This window comes from Stegodyphus dumicola, chromosome 2 (assembly GCF_044657685.1).
Source record: "Stegodyphus dumicola isolate Sdum_Otavi_A_Nest chromosome 2, ASM4465768v1".
Taxonomy (NCBI): domain Eukaryota; kingdom Metazoa; phylum Arthropoda; class Arachnida; order Araneae; family Eresidae; genus Stegodyphus; species Stegodyphus dumicola.
This window is the reverse complement of record NC_140769.1, coordinates 137,294,372-137,313,778: the sequence shown is the minus strand read 5'-3', so window position 1 is coordinate 137,313,778 and position 19,407 is coordinate 137,294,372. Positions and strand designations below refer to the sequence as shown.

The 19,407-nt window shown below is 37.2% G+C and overlaps 1 protein-coding gene across 1 annotated transcript in view; it reads right to left on the bottom strand.

Moving 5' to 3' along the window:
* Positions 1-19,407, bottom strand: part of LOC118194015 (protein turtle homolog B-like) — a 356,504-nt gene that overhangs the window by 9,263 nt on the left and 327,834 nt on the right. Inside the window, exons 9-12 of the mRNA XM_085810225.1 lie at positions 9,834-9,962; positions 4,513-4,540; positions 2,274-2,359; positions 106-239 (exon numbers count right to left, since the gene is read on the bottom strand). Coding sequence (XP_085666351.1) covers positions 106-239; positions 2,274-2,359; positions 4,513-4,540; positions 9,834-9,962 — 377 coding nt within the window. The remainder of the gene's footprint in view (positions 1-105; positions 240-2,273; positions 2,360-4,512; positions 4,541-9,833; positions 9,963-19,407) is intronic.

Genomic DNA, 19,407 nt, shown 5'->3' with positions numbered 1-19,407 from the left:
GTGTTTTTTTTTCCTTTTAAGGAATAGGATAGCTTTTTCATTTACTTATTTTTCACGTTTATTAGGACTTGAGCCGAAAAGCGAAGGATGCGTTGCTCAGCTTACCTGTCTAGGCCTGCTAATTGTATTGATAGTTTGTCCCATTCCATTTACTCCCATGATTTGCAAGCTGGCAGCGTCGGCCAAGAACTGCTTGTCGAGGCCTTCCTCCGCGCTCTGCTCCGATGGAATGTTCACATCTGAAGAAGAAAAAAATAATAATACCGAAATAAAATCAAGTTTCTCAAGCTATTGAAGAAAAGCTAAGGACTTCATATAAAATGCAGTTAGATGGTAGCATATTTAACAAAATTTTGAACAGGTCTTATTGCTTTCCGTTAACCATTAAATTGTATTAAATTGTTACAATTAGAGATCAGAACCAAAAGATAATTGTTACAATTAAGGGGGCTCATACACCTTAAACCCCTTATGATCTTCGAATAAGTGATTGTTGCAAGAATTGGGATATTTTATTTATTTTAAAAGCAATAACTTCCATCGTTTTACAGCTGACTACATAATATAGCTGCTTTGGGAACTAGTAACCAGAAAGTTTGTATTGCCACAAATATTTTTGTAATTTAATCCGCTTTGTGACAAAATCTTTCGTAATATTTCCACCTTGCGTGCATGATATTTTAAAAATGGCTAATGGTACATTCTTGAAATTTGATGGAATTCCTTATATTCTTTATATATTATATTTTTAACTGAACCAAAAATCTGATGAATATTTTAATATTAAAACATTTTATGCACGAAAATATTACAGATTTTTTTAATAAAATGCATTTTATAAACTCGACTCCAAATAAAATAAAAATTTAACATGAAATTCTTAGAAGCTTTGATTCACAGTAGTTTTCAAATGTTTTAAAAGCTATATATTAAATATGGAATTAAATTATGCATCAGAATGTTGTAAACGGCGCGCGCAAGGTGAAAACAATGACGAAACATTTTGTCACAAAGCGAATTAAATTATAAAAATATTTGTGGCATCACAAACTTTCTGGTTACTATTTCAGAAAGCAGCTATATTATGTAGACAGCTGTAAAAATATGGAAGTAATTGCTTTTAAAATAAATGAGTTATCCCAATTCTTTGATGTCACACATTTGATGATCTTATGGGTTTTAAGGTGTACGAGTCCCCTTAAAGACCAGAACCAAAAGATAATCATTACAATTAAAGATCAGAATCAAAAGAACGCGTTGCTGCTAATTGACGATGGGTAATTTTAATTGTTATCGATATAAAATATATCTCTAACGAATTTATGGCTATGTATTTTGTATATTAATAATATAGTTCTTAAAACTGGTTGGCGTTTTAATTTTAGCTAGTTCAATTAGAAGCTAAGATATAGGCAGAAAATCTCTTGACGGGCATTAGTGAACAATTTTTGTCAAAAAGTTATCGACATTTGGAATTTTTCTTGGAAAAATGATGCAGTATATTTTAGAAAATACAAACGAAATACTGTGATAACACGTGGATTACTTAGAGCTCTTTTCGTGATGGACGGACTTTATTGGACCATCTCCTCTTTCCGGGTTCCATTTGGAAGATTCAGTATTTAGATTATCAACGGTCTATTTAAACTTTATTTTACTGAGCAAATGAAAGCACATTTTGACCATGGACTTGAATATGAAACACTACCTAAATTTCTTCATTTTTTGACATAGTTATTAAGTAGGTCTCTATACGAATATGTAACTCGAAACTATGCAAACACATTATTCATGCGTTAAGCAAAACGTATATTAATTAAAATAATGTTTTCAAAGTTTGTAAAAATTATGAATTGGATGTATTGTAAATCAGATACATTTTGTGTTATATGAGATAAATTTGTTATCAAACATAAACTAAAGACTTCAGTTATTAAGAAGTGTTTCAACAGCTTTTAATTCCCTCATTTCTTTAAACAATATAATTAAAATTTGAAAGGTAAAAAGTCACCTCCAATAGCAAAACTGAGTGTTTGAATAGAAGATAAAATCTTATCTTCTACTTAAAGAGTCAGTGTAATCTCATTTGTCTAGTGAAATAAAAGAAAAAATCCTTTGCAGCTTAGAATAAAGCAATGCTCTAAGAATTTTGAATAAATCTACCATAAGTCTACCATATTTATAAGTATGTTAACTGAAATTTTGGAAAATCATGAGTCTGATGACGCATGACATCTGGTGAATCATGCGTTATCAGGAAGTTATAGAAGTACCTGGTATGATATCGGGTCCTTTCTCCTCCCCTGGACTCTTTCCTGCTTCGTTGTTATCGTCATCTTTCCCAAGGCCCGTTTGTAATCTGAAATGCAATATCAGAGTATCATCAATATGCGAGAGGAAATACGTATTTTTTAACCCGTAATATATTTTAAGTATCATTTTAAGCGCTTAGATAATTACCCCGCTTGTATGTTGTTTTAAATCATGACTTTGTACGTTCAAGGCGTAAATATTCAAATCATTCATAAACATCCTGGGATAAAAAATCAGTATGGCATCTTAAATCTTCCAAATCTAAGACACAAAGTATCTTTCATAATAATTCAAATCTGTTTGATTCGTTGTATGTTGCAGTAAACAAGTTTGAACTTTGAAGCACAATTAATCGTCTTTATCTTTGTTTCAAATCAAAAAGCATTTGAATTACTCAAGATAAAAATATCATTCATAATTATCCAAACGAAAGCATTCAAACTTTTATAGTATTGCCATCATTTATAAGTTATAATAAATGAATTTATATTTCAAGGTACGAGCATTTAAATCATTTATCATCGTAGCAATTTCAAAGCATGCAACATAAGTAAATCAAATAGAAATATTCGCATCATCGCTTTCACAGCATTCACCATTCAGCCAAACTATTAGAACAATTCTATACCGATGCTTTAGCAAGAATGAAGGAAATGCTTTTTAAGCCTTTAATGGTCCTTATCGAGTTCGCTCGCATTCTAATTACGCACCGCAGTGGGCGCAAACGAACCAGCTCGCATTACGTATTTACACCTGACAGATATCGCGACTATTTGGGAAGAAAGAATTGCTTAATTTCGCACTCGCCTGAGGATGAATTGGCTGCAAGGAACAATAAGGCATCTTTTTAAAAACGTATGCGTGTAATAGGAATCCCGCCATAGCCTGAAGGCTAGAAATGATTCTGGAGCTTCATTGCTCGTCGGGAGTTCATAAGCTTTCTATAAAGTGGAAGAAAGGCAGTAAATCTCTTAATAGATGCTAAGCATGGGATATCCACGCCTTATATCAATGGCAAACTGTCAACTAGAAGCCGCTTGAGGAAAGCAAACAGCCGCTTGTCGATGACTCAGCTGACAGTTGATTATAATGCAGGTTCAAGTAAAAGGGCATTTGAGCTCTCTTGCATGTGAGATTCCGCAGCATATAATATGTCTGTGAGCCCAGAATAATCGATGTTTGCGAGTACAGTGGGTCCCGTCGTGATGGGACCAAGCAACAATGTAAAAGAGTTACCTAGTCGGATAATCATGATTTGATTTAATGGCTGTTTCAGGGTCCGATATATTCTAAGGTAATCCTGTAGTTGAGGTACTATGCATATGGGCATTACTGGGAGTAGTACTAGTACTAGAACAATTCACGACAGCCGTGAACTATTCGTATACGATTTATGACAAGTTGCCCTTTTCATAACTTCTGTTTTTCCCACCAAAGACGGACTCTTTCAGCAGCCACGCAAGATGAGAATTGTACTATAGTAGTTTGAGGAACATGCTGACGAATCCTAGTTATGTCCGTCCTAGCCTTTTAACTCGCCCGAAATTATTTCTGTCTGAGATATCACTGAGCTCCTGCTTAAAGTTCGCCAATAAGGTCGTCATAATTTATGGGAATTGCGTGCCTTCTGATTGCAAATTTGGTATAATCTTCCTCCGAACATTTTTAAGGACTTGTAGAATCCATGTAAACGAAGAATGCGGTTGTTGTCAGAGGTGAAGCAGCAGGAGGGTGATCGTAATATATTCTGGTTGATCATTGTATACTGCAGAAAATGAGTTAGTATTTCAAATTACAAGAATTATAAGCATTTACTAGCGTCATTGTTTGAAGACATACAACGTTAGTTGAAGTTTTGAAATACTTAAGGTGCGAAAGTTCATTGCCATCATTAAAATAACTATCAAGTTCACATTTGTATGCTGAAATAAATAAATTTGTGTTCCAGGCAAAAGATAATCAGATCTTTGTGTTATATATTAAATATTATATGTGTGTTGCTCTAAATCATAGTTTTATGCTTTTCAGAAATTCGTAATAAAAGATTTATATCATAACTGTACGTTCACGTAATTTCTGTGTTACATTAAATCCTATTTGTACGTTTTAAAATGCACAATTTGTAAATTAAATCTTCCTTTTCATACAAATATATTTATACAAATTAGTCTAAATGTGACATAAGAATTAAATACTTACTTGTATGCCTTTCTGGCCAGGATTTGTCCTGAAAAAGTGAAAGATAGGTTGTAAATATGGATTTTCACAAAGTAAAATGACATTTTTTTACTATGGATTACTGCAGTGATGGCAAACCTTTTGAGCTTGGCTTGTCAAAATTTGAAAACACTCTAGCTTATCTACGGTGGCGTGTCACATAGGATCACCCGTTTGCCATCCGTGTCATACGTCTCCCAAGAATGCACTAGAACGCACTAGAGGTGAACGGAGCACATGTTGATAACGATGAGGCTGTTTCGAACAACAAATACTTTGTATTACTCAATAACACTGACTACCAATAAGTATTTGGACACCTATGCAAATGACGATATCTGCGGTCCTAAGGTACGTCACGGATTCCGCCGGTGTATATCGTGTAGGAAACAGCATCGGCTTTAGTCGCATGCAAGATGCGTCGCATTCGGAGCTCTCTGATTTCGAGAAAGGTATAATTATCGGGTATCACAAATGTGGCCGATCCTTAAGGGACATATCTAGCGATTTGAAGTACCCAAAATCGACAGTGGCCTATGTGATTAAGAAGTGGAAGGCGAGCGGTGATTGTCGGAATGTGCCCCGAGTCGGCAGACTAAAGAAATTGGGAGATAGAGACCGACGAGTGCTGTCCAGAGAAATTCGGAAGAACCGCACCCAACCGATGGCCCTCATCCGCAAGGAGTTTCAACAGGCATCCGGGAGTATTGTTTCAATGAATACCATCAGTAAGGAAGCACATCTGCTTGGTTTTCATGGTCGTGCTGCTGCCCATAAGCCTTTGATCACAAAGTTCAACCGCGCTGCTCGGTTAATGTGGTGCAAAGCACATCGAAATTGGACCGCAGATCAGTGGAATCGGGTTCTTTGGAGTGACGAATCAAGATTCACCCTTTACCTTTCGGATGGCAGGGTCTGGGCCTGGCGTCTACCTGGAGAACGTCTCCTGCCAGAATGCATTGTGCCAACAGTCAAGTTCGGCGGAGGTGGAATTATGGTCTGGGGGTGTTTCTCCTGGTATGGGCTGGGACAGTTGGTCCCCATTCATGGTAAGCTCAACTCCGATGCCTACTGCACTATTTTGGATGACAATGTGCTTCCTACGTTGTGGCAGTTTTACGGGTGGACCTCTGTTACTTTCAGGACGACAATGCCAGTTGGCATGTTTCGACGTTAACCAAGGCTTGGTATGGTGCCAATGGAGTTCATCGAATGGACTGGCCTGCTCAGAGTCCAGACCTGAACCCTATCAAGAACCTCTGGGACGAGTTGCATCGCCGAATTCAGGGGTGCACTACCCGTGCAAAATCGATGAAGGAACTTCTATGTCTTCTCCAAGCCGAGTGGAAGAAAATACCACTAGCTATCATACAAAGACTTGTGGAAAGTATGCCCCGGAGGGTCCACGCTGTAATTACCTTTCGCGGAGGCTCTACCAATTATTGATTTTGAATAAAGTTAGTTTTTCTTTTCTATCACAGGTGTCCAAATACTTATTGGTAGTCATTGTATTTTGTGTCTGTCAACGGCTCTGGAAATGTGTGTCATACAAAAAAAAAAGGTTCAAGTGTCCCTCATAACACGCGTGCATAGGTTCGCCATCGCTGGATTACTGCATACCTACGGTTATCATATCATTTGTTGCTACTTTCCACATAAAAAATTTTCTAGTTTATTTTTATAGAGGATATGAACTGAAAAGAATATGAACTTTTTATAGAGAAACTGAATGTTTACCAGAAAATTGAAGTTTAGCTTTTAGGACAATGGCGATACTTACGAAGTGGTATGGATGACTAATGCATGATAAAATAATGTTAAAAAAATTTTCTGGAAAGACTTCGTTAAGTATCAAAATGTATTTTAGTATTTAAATACACTTAACCGTTTATGTGAGATAACCAATGTGTGAAAAGTACAATTTTGAGAGAAATCGTTTCAGGAAACAGAAATAAAATATATAAAAAATGAACGAATATAAAAAATAAGAGTATGAATAAAGAAAAAAAACTTGCTTTTGACAGAAAATGTTGGAGGTGTAAAAAAAAAGATGCCTTTGCAACCAGTAAACACGCTTTATGAAAGCTGAAAATGAAGCTCTGTATTTGCAAGATGAAAAATGATCTTTGGAGAAAATTTTTTCTTTCCATTTTTAAGCTGGAGGAGAAAAAGTACCTTGACAAATGACGAGAGAGAGGGATGTTGGGTACTGTGTAATGACAGAATGTTTTTTAATCGCGCCCTATTTTATATGAGCCGTAGGATAAATCACAAAATCGATATTTCCCGAGTAAACACGGGACTTTCCTGCAGATAATCGACAAGAAAATCTCGTAGTCCAGAAATAGGACTTTCTCGAGAAAGATTTGCGACTTTCGGTTTGAATCAAAGCTCCGAGTGACGACAAACGATTATAACAAATCTTGCAATTTCTTATTGTTTTTCATTGACAAAATTATTCTGTACGATTCCTCACAGTGTAATGCTGAGTTACTGTTGAACGTGAAGAATTTTAAGAACCGATAAGCCAATAATCGCTTGAGTTCGTGTGACAGGAAACAACAATATGGAAGGGTAAAATAACCCTTTATTGTTCAAAATAAGATTTAAAAAAACTCCGTCTTGGAGTGCACAATAAAGCCGAAACTTGGGTTTTGAACTTAAGAGACCAAAAATTATACTAAACTAATCTTAACTAAAGATATATAGCCGAAGCTATCAAGATTCTAACCGATTTGGCCCCTTAAAGTTAATAGACTGCGAAGCTATTAAGGACCTAAAGTACGGCCGAGCGTAATAATAGCTTACGAGAGAGTTGCCTAAAAAAGGCGGACACGTGCAGCCAGAATACCTGGTATCTCTGTCACTAAGATCGAAGAACTTCGCGGTTAAATACCGCTCTTCCTCATTATGTATTCAGACGTGATTCTAAAACTACGTTCTAGTCGGAAGTAGTACGTTGAAGTTAAGAATCGATAGGAAAGGAACTTTAACTCATAATTTAATTGTTAATAAAATTAATATAATTCTTACAATTGCATTAAAATAAGTGCTGTTTCTTTCAGTTGGCGACACATTTTTGCTCGTTACAAATATAAATAAAGAACCACGACAACATTTACCAATTGCCAGGACGTAAGATCCTAGGATATCTACTTAATTAATGTAACACTATAAGATCAGCAACGTAAGATAACATATTAAATCATAACATTTAAATTTATTGCATAGGAAACAACATAACATATAAAAACGCAAAATAGCAATGTCAAATATTTTACTTAACTTACTTATTAAAGGGATAATGAGCACAAGAAAATGAAACCTTAAAATATGTACGTCTTATAAAACTTTTGCAGCAAGTGTTAATTATGCCACATATAAATAAGAGCCGCTCAAGCGGGAGTGTGGTTAGAGGCTCTGACTACCTTACTGAAGGGCACGGGTTAAAATCCCGGAGAAGGCACGGATGTTGTAAATGTATAATGTCTTTGAAGCATGGGGACACTCTAATTATACGGGGAGCCGAAAGGCCCCTCGTGTGAAATGTTTGTAGGAGTACAAGAGTGAGAGACCGTTGGAGCCACATACCCCCCCCGGGGTGCTGTCCCTCAAAGCTGAAGGACCTTTGAGGCACCTCAAACCTTGCCGATATATGGTGTTAAAGGCTCTTGCCAGCGACAGGAGCAATCTTGTATTTCTTGCCGCGATGAATTTCGTGGGCTTGCTCTGATATCAGACAAGCGAGAAGAGGAAGATTTTTGAATATTATAATAATGAAACGGATTTTTCAATTACATTCTATTTATATTAATAATATAATAATTAAATTCTATTTATAGCTTATTGTCTTTTATGTGTATTTATTTTTTTATTTCTGTCCATAAGCTCATGAACATTTGAAATATTTTAACATTTTCCCATTTATACCATTTTACGTGCAAAAAATAAATTCAGAAACAAAGGCCAGAGTTTTCAAAATTGCAAATAATTTTTAGAGGTATTTTACCGTTATCCGATAGTGAGGACATAAACGATTGTACCAATGCTCTTAAGTAAGCCCTATAGCCAATCAACCAGTATAGTGGTTATTGATCTTGACTGCCGTACCGATGAGCTCGGGTTTGGGTACCACAGAAGGCATGGATATTTGCACGTGTATATAGCGCACGGGCGGCAAGGTGCCCTTCAAAATATAGTGCAGACACATTAGGATTTTTTGGGAGGACGGAGAGATGAAAAATTAACAACGCCTTTGCCGGGAATCGAACCACGGACCTCTGGAATACCGGCCCGGCGTGCAGAACCATTACACCACGAAGACATGCTAGGAAAGTGGGATAAATAATTTATATACTCCCCTTTTTAAAGGGCGCGACTCGGGTTTTTAGAAGACCCAGTCGCCAAATCCTGGGTGTGGGGAATCCTTATTCAACACCCTTTTAGTTCAGGCGCCACTGTAGAGACGTTAGGTTAGTTGGAAAAGCCGGATAGATGAAAAATTGGCAACGCCCTCGCCGGGAATCGAAACACGGAACTGTGAAATACCGGCCCAGCGTGATGAACCACTACGCCACAAAGGCACGCTAGGAAAGTTGGAGAAATGCCTTATAATACGGTTAGCCAAAAGTGACCTCCAGAGGTTGATGTTAGGTGAAGAGGGTTGGGAGACCCTTGGACTTTTCAAATTTCCTCTTACATATAGAGGGTGCTCATAAAAAGATTCCCCGATAAATGAGTCCTAACAGTCTATCCGTTCAGACAATCGAAATGAAATTTCAAATACTATTATTTGAAGGTATGCGCTCGAGATTGTGATGAATTAAAACACTAGATCAGCGCCGGTTACAGTTACGGAGAAAATATTTCGAAATTTTCGGAAGGCAACATCCACTTTTTTCCTGCGCAATCTAATCAGCAGATTGAATAACGAAAAATGGCGTTTGAATGATACAAGTATGCCGAAAATTGTCGCGTAAAACATTTTCAAAGAAGAGCATTATAAGGGATCGGTGACAGTACAGACAGGAGGTGTATGGCTTGGCGCTATTTCGCCAGTTTGGCGAGACAGCCATTTAACTGAATGTTAAATGGACTTACCAGTGCAATGCTATTTTTCAGGCGATGCTTAGCATTTCTGATACCTTTCTTGTTACATTATACAAGTAGTAGTACAATTTACATACAATTTTACTAAAATAATTCAATTTTTTTCAAAATTTGTAAAACTATTATGGTGCCCAGCTTGAGCATCTGTTATATGATAACTATTGTAGATACAGTGTTTAACTTCAGCAACATACCTTTATGACGGTCATGTCTTGTTCGACATTTCATTGCTGCCACGACAACCAAGGCTACAAAGACGAGGCCAAGCACAACAGAAAGAAGGACGATAAGGATGGGACTGAATGTCACTTGCCACACATTATCTGCGAACAAAATAAATAAATAAATAAATAACGCATAAATAGTAATAAAAAACAAACTATTCTACAACTAGATACGTAATTCATGGCGTTAAAACAGTTTTATTCATTATGTTGGTGTTCGCCGAAAACATCGCGAACGAAAACGTAGCGGGGAAAATAACGGAAGGAGAAAACATCGTAGTAACAAAACATCGTGGAAGAATATAAAGCAAAGAGAAAACATCGCAGTTCTAAGAACTATACTACAAAGAACTTCAATACTAGTGAGGGCGTGTATATGTAGGACGCCAGTGATTCTCAATAGCATTGGTTTATTAATTTAAGAACTGAACTGAAATGAAGCTATGCAGCCCTGTGAAGCAAGGGCCAAGTCTACTGCATTTTATCACAGTCAGTGACCGTGATAAAATGCAGTAGGCGTGGCAAGGTTATTAAAACAAAATTAAGCCAAAGGAAATCTTGTATAAAATTATCCCATTCCCCGTAGGTGCTCTTTTATATTAAGTGATTAGCATGCTCTTTTAAACAAGCGGAAGACCCATGGTTCGAATTCCGTCGATGGCACAGTTAACTTTTTTTTACACAGTTAAGTTTTCGATTCGCAAATTCCAGTAGTCTCTACAGCCTGTGGCAATCAAATTCATCGGTCTCGTTCAAAGTCATTGGCGAAGTGTGCCTTTACAGTCACTGGCAATTAATCACTTAATTAGTTACCAGCAGCGCAGTAAAGTAAGCCAGATAATAAAAATAAAATTAACCGAAAGGCACCAGGTGGTCCGTCATCTTGGCGTATGGTTTCGGTGCCAGCATTATGAGGTCATATAATATTTCATGCAGTGACAACAGTTGCCAAGCTTCTAAGATAACAAAATGCATGGTAACGCACCAAAACACCAAAATTTATATTTTCTTTAAAAGCTAAATCAAGCATTTGCCAATTTAATGTTTACTAACTATTGAGTCACCCTGCATTTACAGATTGAGGAAATTTCCATCGATACAATCAGAAAAGCACCTGTAATTTCTTCTTTTCAAGTGATTATTTTTTCCCTTGACTACAGCATTTCCAAGATTTACTCTCAAACCTCGCAAATTGCCTCTGCGGTCGCAGTCAATAATCCACCTACTCCCCGTATGTGTGTGAGTCCGAAACGACACAATTCTGTCGACCTGCTCTCAATCTCGCCAGCAGAAAAGTCATTAAATTCTCGCACGCAGCGGAGCAATGTTATTTTGTCAGAAGCAGCTGGCAAGGAGTTATCAGAGACCATGTGATCTCCCGTGACAAATAGCTCTGCAACGACATACTGGCGTGCCTTCGATAATACCGCCATTAGGAACGGACCCTTTCACAAAAAGCCCCGTGAGAAATGTTCTCTTCCTCAAACACAGGGGTCGTCGATAAATATAACGTGTAAACAGATGTAAGTAAAATTTATACTTTAGCAGTTAATTTGAAGTTATTAGTCGAATTCTTGTCTTATCACTGAGTGTTTGTAAAAAATGGCAACGGACTTTTATCAGTTTGACTGTAGACACTGGACTTGCACTTTAAGTTAGAAAATTTCTTTAAACGAGGTAGAGAAATTTATGACAATAAGAGGTAAATGCCTTTGAAAAGATTAATTGTAATAATAAGTGATGTTACGATGGAAAACCTTGAAAACGAAGCACTTCACGTATCAGAACAACGAAATACATTAAAGATAATTTTTGAAGTTTCAGAACTTTACAACATTTCTAAAAATGAATTAGATATTGATTTCCTTTTAGAGCAGTCTATATTCTTCTCTCTCTATGTACTTTAAATCACCTTTGGGAGGGGGCATTTTCTTTATGTTATATTCAATAACGTTTCCAAAACCTTATACAGCAGGAATTATTTTATTAAGTTCCTTTACAAGTACCTTCTAAAGAACTAATCGTATGGCGTATGCTCGTCTCTCCCGATGAAATTTTACGAACTGAATCTAAAAAAATTTGATTGTATGAACTTGCAGTATTTTTTTAAAAAGAACTCCATCCCTGTATGGGTACTATCAGGGAAAATTGTGCTTAATAAAGGATTTTAAATTTTATATATGAAATATTTTAAAGTTATTTTAGCTCCTGCTCCAACATATTGAGGTTTGATGATCCGTTTTATAGAAAGAATTATCTAAACCGTAAAGACTTGAAGAAGAGCAACCGAAGATGATGGATTAAGGTTTTGTAGTTTCTGAACACGACTGATACACGGAAATACTGATTATAGGCTTGATTATGGAAGATAGATGAAAGACTCTGCTAATTTATGGAATCTGTGTCTTTCTAGAAGTTTGTAGAATGGCCATGAACGCAGCTTTGTCAGTTTTACTGACTTACCACTGAGAAAATTGCTTTAAGTTTCTCAAAGCATTTATTCTTAGGTATGTTAAAAAAAATATGTGTTCTTTCTGATAACTTATAGGTGCTCTCCTTGATAACTTATGAATTGTTGACTTGCAATTAGACACGTAGTTGCGGTTTCACATGATAGAAGACGTTATTTTCACTTTATGTTGCCAACTGATGTGCACAGATTTCCCTAGCTTGCTTTTCCGTCCTTCCTTTACGGGACTCCTAGCAATTTTGGATGAAATTTTCCAGTTCTAGATTCCGAAAGTGTGTCCCAAAGAAACTGCTGTTCCTTTCTCTTAAAATTATTCCTAATTATTCTGTTACTTCATCGGAATTCTGAAAATTCTGATATGTGTAAAAACGTTTTCAGACACATGGTTTGAGTTTTGACAATACCACTGGAACTTAAAATTCACATATTGTATTCCGCAACAAGGTAGTGTACAAAATTATTCGCGACATTGTAAAGTACCTTAATTTATAGGAAATAAATAACTTAAGTACGAAACTTAACAGAAGTAATTACATTATGTTGTTTTTACACATGCGGCGAACTCGGTGAAAAATTAGCGCTCCCACCACGAAAGAGTTCCAGATACCAGAAGAGAATGTCTAAGAGCATTTTTGCACTGGCGGCATAACAGGTTGACCTGTACGCAGCAAACCTCAGTTAGACCCTCAAGTTCTTTAACCATGCTCAAAACCTCTGAGGCAATAGAGGTGCCGCTCGTTTCAGCTTTGCAAACAGATGGTGCCAAAAGACAGAGTCATCAAAACTCGCCTCACAGATTTCATAAATGCTGAATCTATCTATCTCTGGTAATAAGGCAGACATCAGTGCCTCATATAGGACATAGGAGGAAATTAGTCGATGTAACTTTTGCATGGAATTCATGATCATTGCTACTTTCAAAACGTCTGTTGTCTAACTCATTACCACAAAGAGCATTATTGAGACCATCTCAGAAAAATGTTTCTGCAGAAATTGGTAGGTACTCGAAATAAGATGATGTGTTAATGTTGTGCCTCCTACCAATCTCACATGGATTTAATAACATGCGTTTTCTTTTCTTTTGGGGAAATTAACAAGATATTTGACAAAACTTTGTCTGCAAATTTCCAAGTTTTGGGGAAGATAATGTTATTTTGTCTCAAGTTTTGTTAACCTGTGAGAATTTCACACTTGCATCGTCGAAGAGGTTGCTTTTGTCGACCATACGATATACAGGCTATGAAAGAAACAAATCATTGCAGAGATGTCTACCGAATCAGTAACAGCGGACACACTCAACATTTTAAAAATGTTTTAAACTAATTATGAGTTTTCTTCTCTTTCACTACTTTGAAATTTCGTATGTATTGCACATTTTACACTCTTTTGTTAAAAATTCGAAGTACCATGAAGGACTTTTGCGATTGTGACGAAATTTGGTATGCAAAAATATCTTGATCGAACATGCAAATGATCAAAGTATCAAGGCAAATGAACAGGAATAGTGATCATAGCGCGCAGTTTTAATGCGCAATTCGCAAAAGTATAAAATCAGTAACAGAGGCGGAAAATTTATCTTTTATTGTTGCTGCCATTGCAATTCCGTAAAGAAGCATTTAAAGCTGTCATTACGACGATGTCGAAGACAAATAAATGACTTCGAACGTGGGGTCGCATCGTAGGCGTTGCGTGAAACTGGGTGGTCATACCGACCAATAGGAAGCCACCTGCAGCGCATAGACACTGCTCTGCAAAGATGTTGGCAGCAATGGTTGCTACAAGAAAATTGCCGATGAAATGAAGGCTCTGAAAGGCCAAAGTTCACCAATGCGAGGCAAGATAGGTTGACTGTTTCCAGGCCTGAACTGCCCTAACGGTATCATTGTCGACTATTCAACGCACTACAGCCACGTCTATACCTCCCGTGGTACCGTCCACCATCTCACAGCGCGCTCGTCTGAAGTGTGGTTACGCTCACAGAGGCCTTTAAGACGTTTGCCTTTGACCCCACAATATCGGCGGAGTCGTCTGGAGTGGTGTCGCAGCCGATCATCATGGCTGCCATCAGATTGGCATCGTATAGTGTTCAGCGATGAACACTACACGATGCCTTGAAGCAGATGACCACTGTGTTCGTGTCTAGAGAGGACGGGGCCAGCGGTACCAATTAGCCTTTGTTTTACTTAGGCATACAACATGTGATGGTGTGGGCGCTATTTCTTATGACAGCAGGTCATCTATAGTCATCTTCCTTACATCTTTAACAGCTGAACGATATGTTGATACCACCCTGCGGCCGGTTGCATTATTCTTCATAGCACGTCATTCTGGGGCCATTTTTCAACAAAATAGTGCCAGGGTACATACCGCTCGCATATCTCTGGACTGTCTCCGTGCGGTTGATAATCTTTCTTGGCCAGCAAGGTCACCATACCTTTACCAATCGAACATGTCTGGGACAATGTAGGCCGCCAGATCCGGGAACCACTAAAAATCACAGATCTGGAACGACAACTGATGAATGCCTGGCATAATGTGTCGCAGAATGACATTAGGAGACTCTGCTACTCCTTGCCTCGACGAATTCAAGCACGCATTGGCGCCAGGTGCGGTTCGACCAACTACTAATTTGAACACTCAATGGGTGATTGTGAGCCATGAACAGGTACTATGACCTTGATTTTTTTAATAATTTTATTGTCTGTGTATGAGCTATACACATATTTAGTTTCATCAAAAACAAACACTTCCTGCACGGTGCTTCGAGTTTTTTGCAAAGGAGTGTATTTACCATGAATATTAAAAATATTTCCAGGAATTTTGAATAACGTTGCACATGAAAACTATTAAAACATATATAACAAAAGACATCCAGTGTTTCTTATTACACTGTACTCCGTTAAGATACGGATCAGAATGAATGTCCATGTCCTTCTCCTTATATCCGTAATTTACGTTAAAGATTCAGAAATAATTAATCTGATTTTTTTTTAATCTGTCCGATGAAACAGGTCGAAATTCTTTGAACATTAATTTGATCGTTAACTAAGAAAATGTGAAAAATTTGTAGAAATTCTTTTAAAATAATAATAAAAAAAAAATATGTCCAATTTTTTTAAAAATTATTTTGTGAAATACGTACTGTCATCGCGTATAAGTGAAGAGTTTCAAGAAAATTCTTTCGTTTGGAGGAGGTCTAGAATTAATTGCTAGAACGGTCGCGGATGAACAAACATGGAAAGCAGTCTATATAACACAGTGTTAAAAACTTATGAAAAAAAATGTTGTTATGTAGACATTATTGAAACATTTAAGTTCAGTGACAGTAGCAACAAAATTTGTGTAGATGAACTAGTTTCTAATCTTGACTAGACAAAAAAGTTTAGAGTAGGCATGACCAAATAGAAGGCAGTTTCTGCTCATGAGTCGCGTGTGACCAATTTTGAAATATATTTATATACTCAAACAGACACCGTAAAAAGACGTGTCTCTTTAACATTAAGCAATTTAAATCCATAAATTATGTATTACCTGAATAATAACTTAATTTATTTCAAATTATTTGACATGTACTAATAAGAAGAAACAATTCCATTTTGCGCAGCATTATTATAATCTTATTACTTTTAAAGCGCTGTCGAAAGAATACAAAAACCACTTTCTATTTTTTATTGGTTGTATTTTATTTCAGGCATCTTCGCTTTACAGCCATTCTTTGTAGTCCTCTCATTACTTCATAGGATTAAACTTTAATTCCTTAACATTTTAGTCTCATTTAAGCAGCTCCCAGATCGACTGAGAAAAAAGATTCTCTTCAGCCGAAATTATTTTCCCCACAAAGATACAGAAACGAAACAGGTATAAGTAAACAAAGCTCCTATATCTAGCGCAAGACTGCAGCTTTCGTTCTTGAAGTACTCATACACTTAAAGGGCATAGAGGCATATAAGGGCATAAAATACAGGAGTTCCGTTCACACCTGCGAAAACGGTGTGTAAGCCGTGGCCAGTGAGAGAAGCTAAATTTGCGATGCGTGGATGTGTCTACAACTTTCCCGTGCTGTTCTCCTGCTCAATTGATTACCCACGTTCGCTCTGCTTGTTTTGTAACAGCGAAATCTTTTGTAGAACGCCGCTTCGTTTTAGCTACGCTCTGATTGGTCGACGCTTATCCCAAACCTGGCGTAAAGTTAAAAAGTTTGAATCCTATGCCACGACCCCTAAACCAGATTTTGTGACGTAGCACAGACTGGTTGCCTTGACAACAGAGCTCGGCTTTAACCACTTATGCCCTTTACCGCCCCTGTCTGAAGGCAGGTTAACTTTCGGGGAAGTCCGTAGTGTTGCTGTTGCCTAATGCTCACTTGTCTGACCTATAGTCAGCGCAAGCACAAGAAATTCCTCGTGACAAAGAGTGCATGATTACACGTGTCGTTGGCAATAACCTTGAACACCTTATAGGTGACAGTGCAATTTAGCTCATTTCCGCCCCCAATTTTGATCACACTCTTCCCTTACCTCCAACCTCTCGAGAGGACGTTTATCTCGCCGCATATTTAGAGTGCCCCCATGCCGCACGAACACTATACATTTAGAAACATCCATGCCTTCTTCAGGATTCGAATCCGAGTCTTTCAGCACTACAGTCAGCAACAGTCAAACGACAGTCCGTATTGTTTGATTTGCTTACATATCTGGCGACCGTTTGCTAAATCTAGCATATTAGCACATTTTCTTTTAAATCAGCAAACAGCTTGCATTTTCTGCATTTCGTTATATTTTAATTAAAATTACTCAGCAGTGGTGAAATGTAAAATTCATAAGCATTTAGTCTAGTAAAAAAATGAATTGTAATTTAAATTGGAAGAGGTAAAAATGTTATTCCTTATAATCACAATTTAAAAAATATCTCTCGAAAATTCACTTAATTAAATCTAAAATGCATACATTTATAAATACTCTCTTCTCCAATAAAGTTTAAAAATAATTAGTTTATTTAGACAGCTGAAAATTTCTATTTTAAAGTATTATTAAAAAAAAAGAAAGATCAAAGTACAGCAAAGTTATTTTTTCGTGCGGATGGTAGATTTATTTTAATTTACTATTATCTAATGAAATTTAACTTTATAGTATGCATTACAAAAGTACATCTCTGATACTCGTTATGACTTCTAATTATTACTCAAAAATAAAAATAAAATGAAAAACAAATGTTTATTCTTTACGATCATTTAATTAGATTTCTATTTTATGTTTCTATGTAAAACACTGAAATTGTAATCAGACTTAATAAGTAACCATAGGTGAAAAGGTACTGAAAGCAGCAAAAGAATTATTTCGCACATTGAATTATAACATCAGATACACTTAAAATATTGGCTCGAACACATTTTTTTTAGGGAAAGGCGTATGAAATATTAATAGGCAGTGAAAGAGTTGTTTAAGTAATTACAAAAAGCATTTGAATACAGTGAGAAAGCCACTCAAAGCCTACGTAATAAGATTATTAAAAGTATTTTTATGGGGAAAAGCTAGAAATGATTTAACATTCTCTGCATTTTCCTGCATTATTGAAATTTGTTAAAATTTTTATCATGTTAGAATATAAGAAGACCCGGAAAAAGTTAAGTTATATTAACAGATGAAGATAAAGCACGTGAGCCACCTAACCCGTATAGTGGTTAGTGTCGCCGACTGCTGAGCCGAAAGGGCCGAATTCGAATCCCGGAAAAGGCATGTTTGTAAATGTATAGTTTCCGTGCGGCATGGTGGGCATTCTAAATATGCAGCGAGTCGAAAGTTCTCTCGAGATTTACTGGTAGGGGAAGAGGGGTGGGAGATCCTCGGACCCGTCCCCCTCCGGGAGTGCTCTCCGTCACAATTGGGTGCGGAACTGAGCTAAACCGCTTTGACAACTGTGAGGTGCTCAAGGCCGTTGCCAACGACAGGTGTAAACTTACGCTTCTTGTCACGAGGATTTTCGTGGGCTCGTGCTGACTATAGGCCAGACAAGTGAGCATTAGCAACAACAACAACAGCAACAATAAAGCACGTGAGGGTTATTTATTTAAGAGAGAAAGTGTTTTCGTGGAGGTTGTTTTAAAGGAAACTTACTTGCATTTATTTTAAAATTGTGCGAACTCACGAAAAATCTCACACTCGACTCGAAATCATACTATATTCATAAAAACTAGTCTACTGATCAGGTAGCGTAGTCAGACCAGTAGTCCTTGTTGCTAGAAAGATAAAGTAATAGAATTATACACAGCCATTATACTATCCTGGCAGCTACAGTGGTTGGTGCTGCTGTTTACTATTGACTCGAAACCAAAGATGTAGGTAATTACTTGATAGTCCGTGTTTTGTCTGTCTCCGCAGCTGCAGGAGTAGTATTGGTCACCCATGTTATGTATCCTGGATTACATCCTAACTAATGAGATGGCTAAATGTCCAGTTGGTTCCGCACTTCTAAGGAATGCTTAATTTCCAAAGATTGAGCCATTTATGTTATAATTTAAGAATACGATCGATAACTTCTTAAGGTAAAGCAAAAAGATGCGTCTTCTAGCATAATATTTTCAAAATTTTTGGAGCGTTTTTTAAGCATACATTAGTAACCGATGTTCTTTAGTTTAATTTTAAAACATCTGTTTAAAATTACATGCCGCCTCACGGCGTTGACCTATGGGTTGATTGACTTTCAATTCGCCGGTCACCAATGACCAACTGGCTTGAACGGCTTCAAGTGATCTTCGGATAATACTCCTTTTCTTCTCAATGGCAGGTCCTGTGCCAACTTCGGCTTGGCCACTACTAAGGCCAGAAGGGGTGGTTACTTTATTATGGAGGCACCTAATAGGTGGGCCGGCCGTGTATTTGTTGTTTTGATATTCAATAAATATGGCTCTAGATGAGGGTGGGCACGGTGCTAAACCGATTAACCTAATGGTAAAGGGACAGTGCCCGTGCCCCCCGTCACCTATCACCTAAGAAGGAACGCACAGTAACAACCCAGGCCCTTTGGTATCTCAGTCGGCTCCCTTAATCACTAAAAAAGTTTTCTAAATTCACTGCA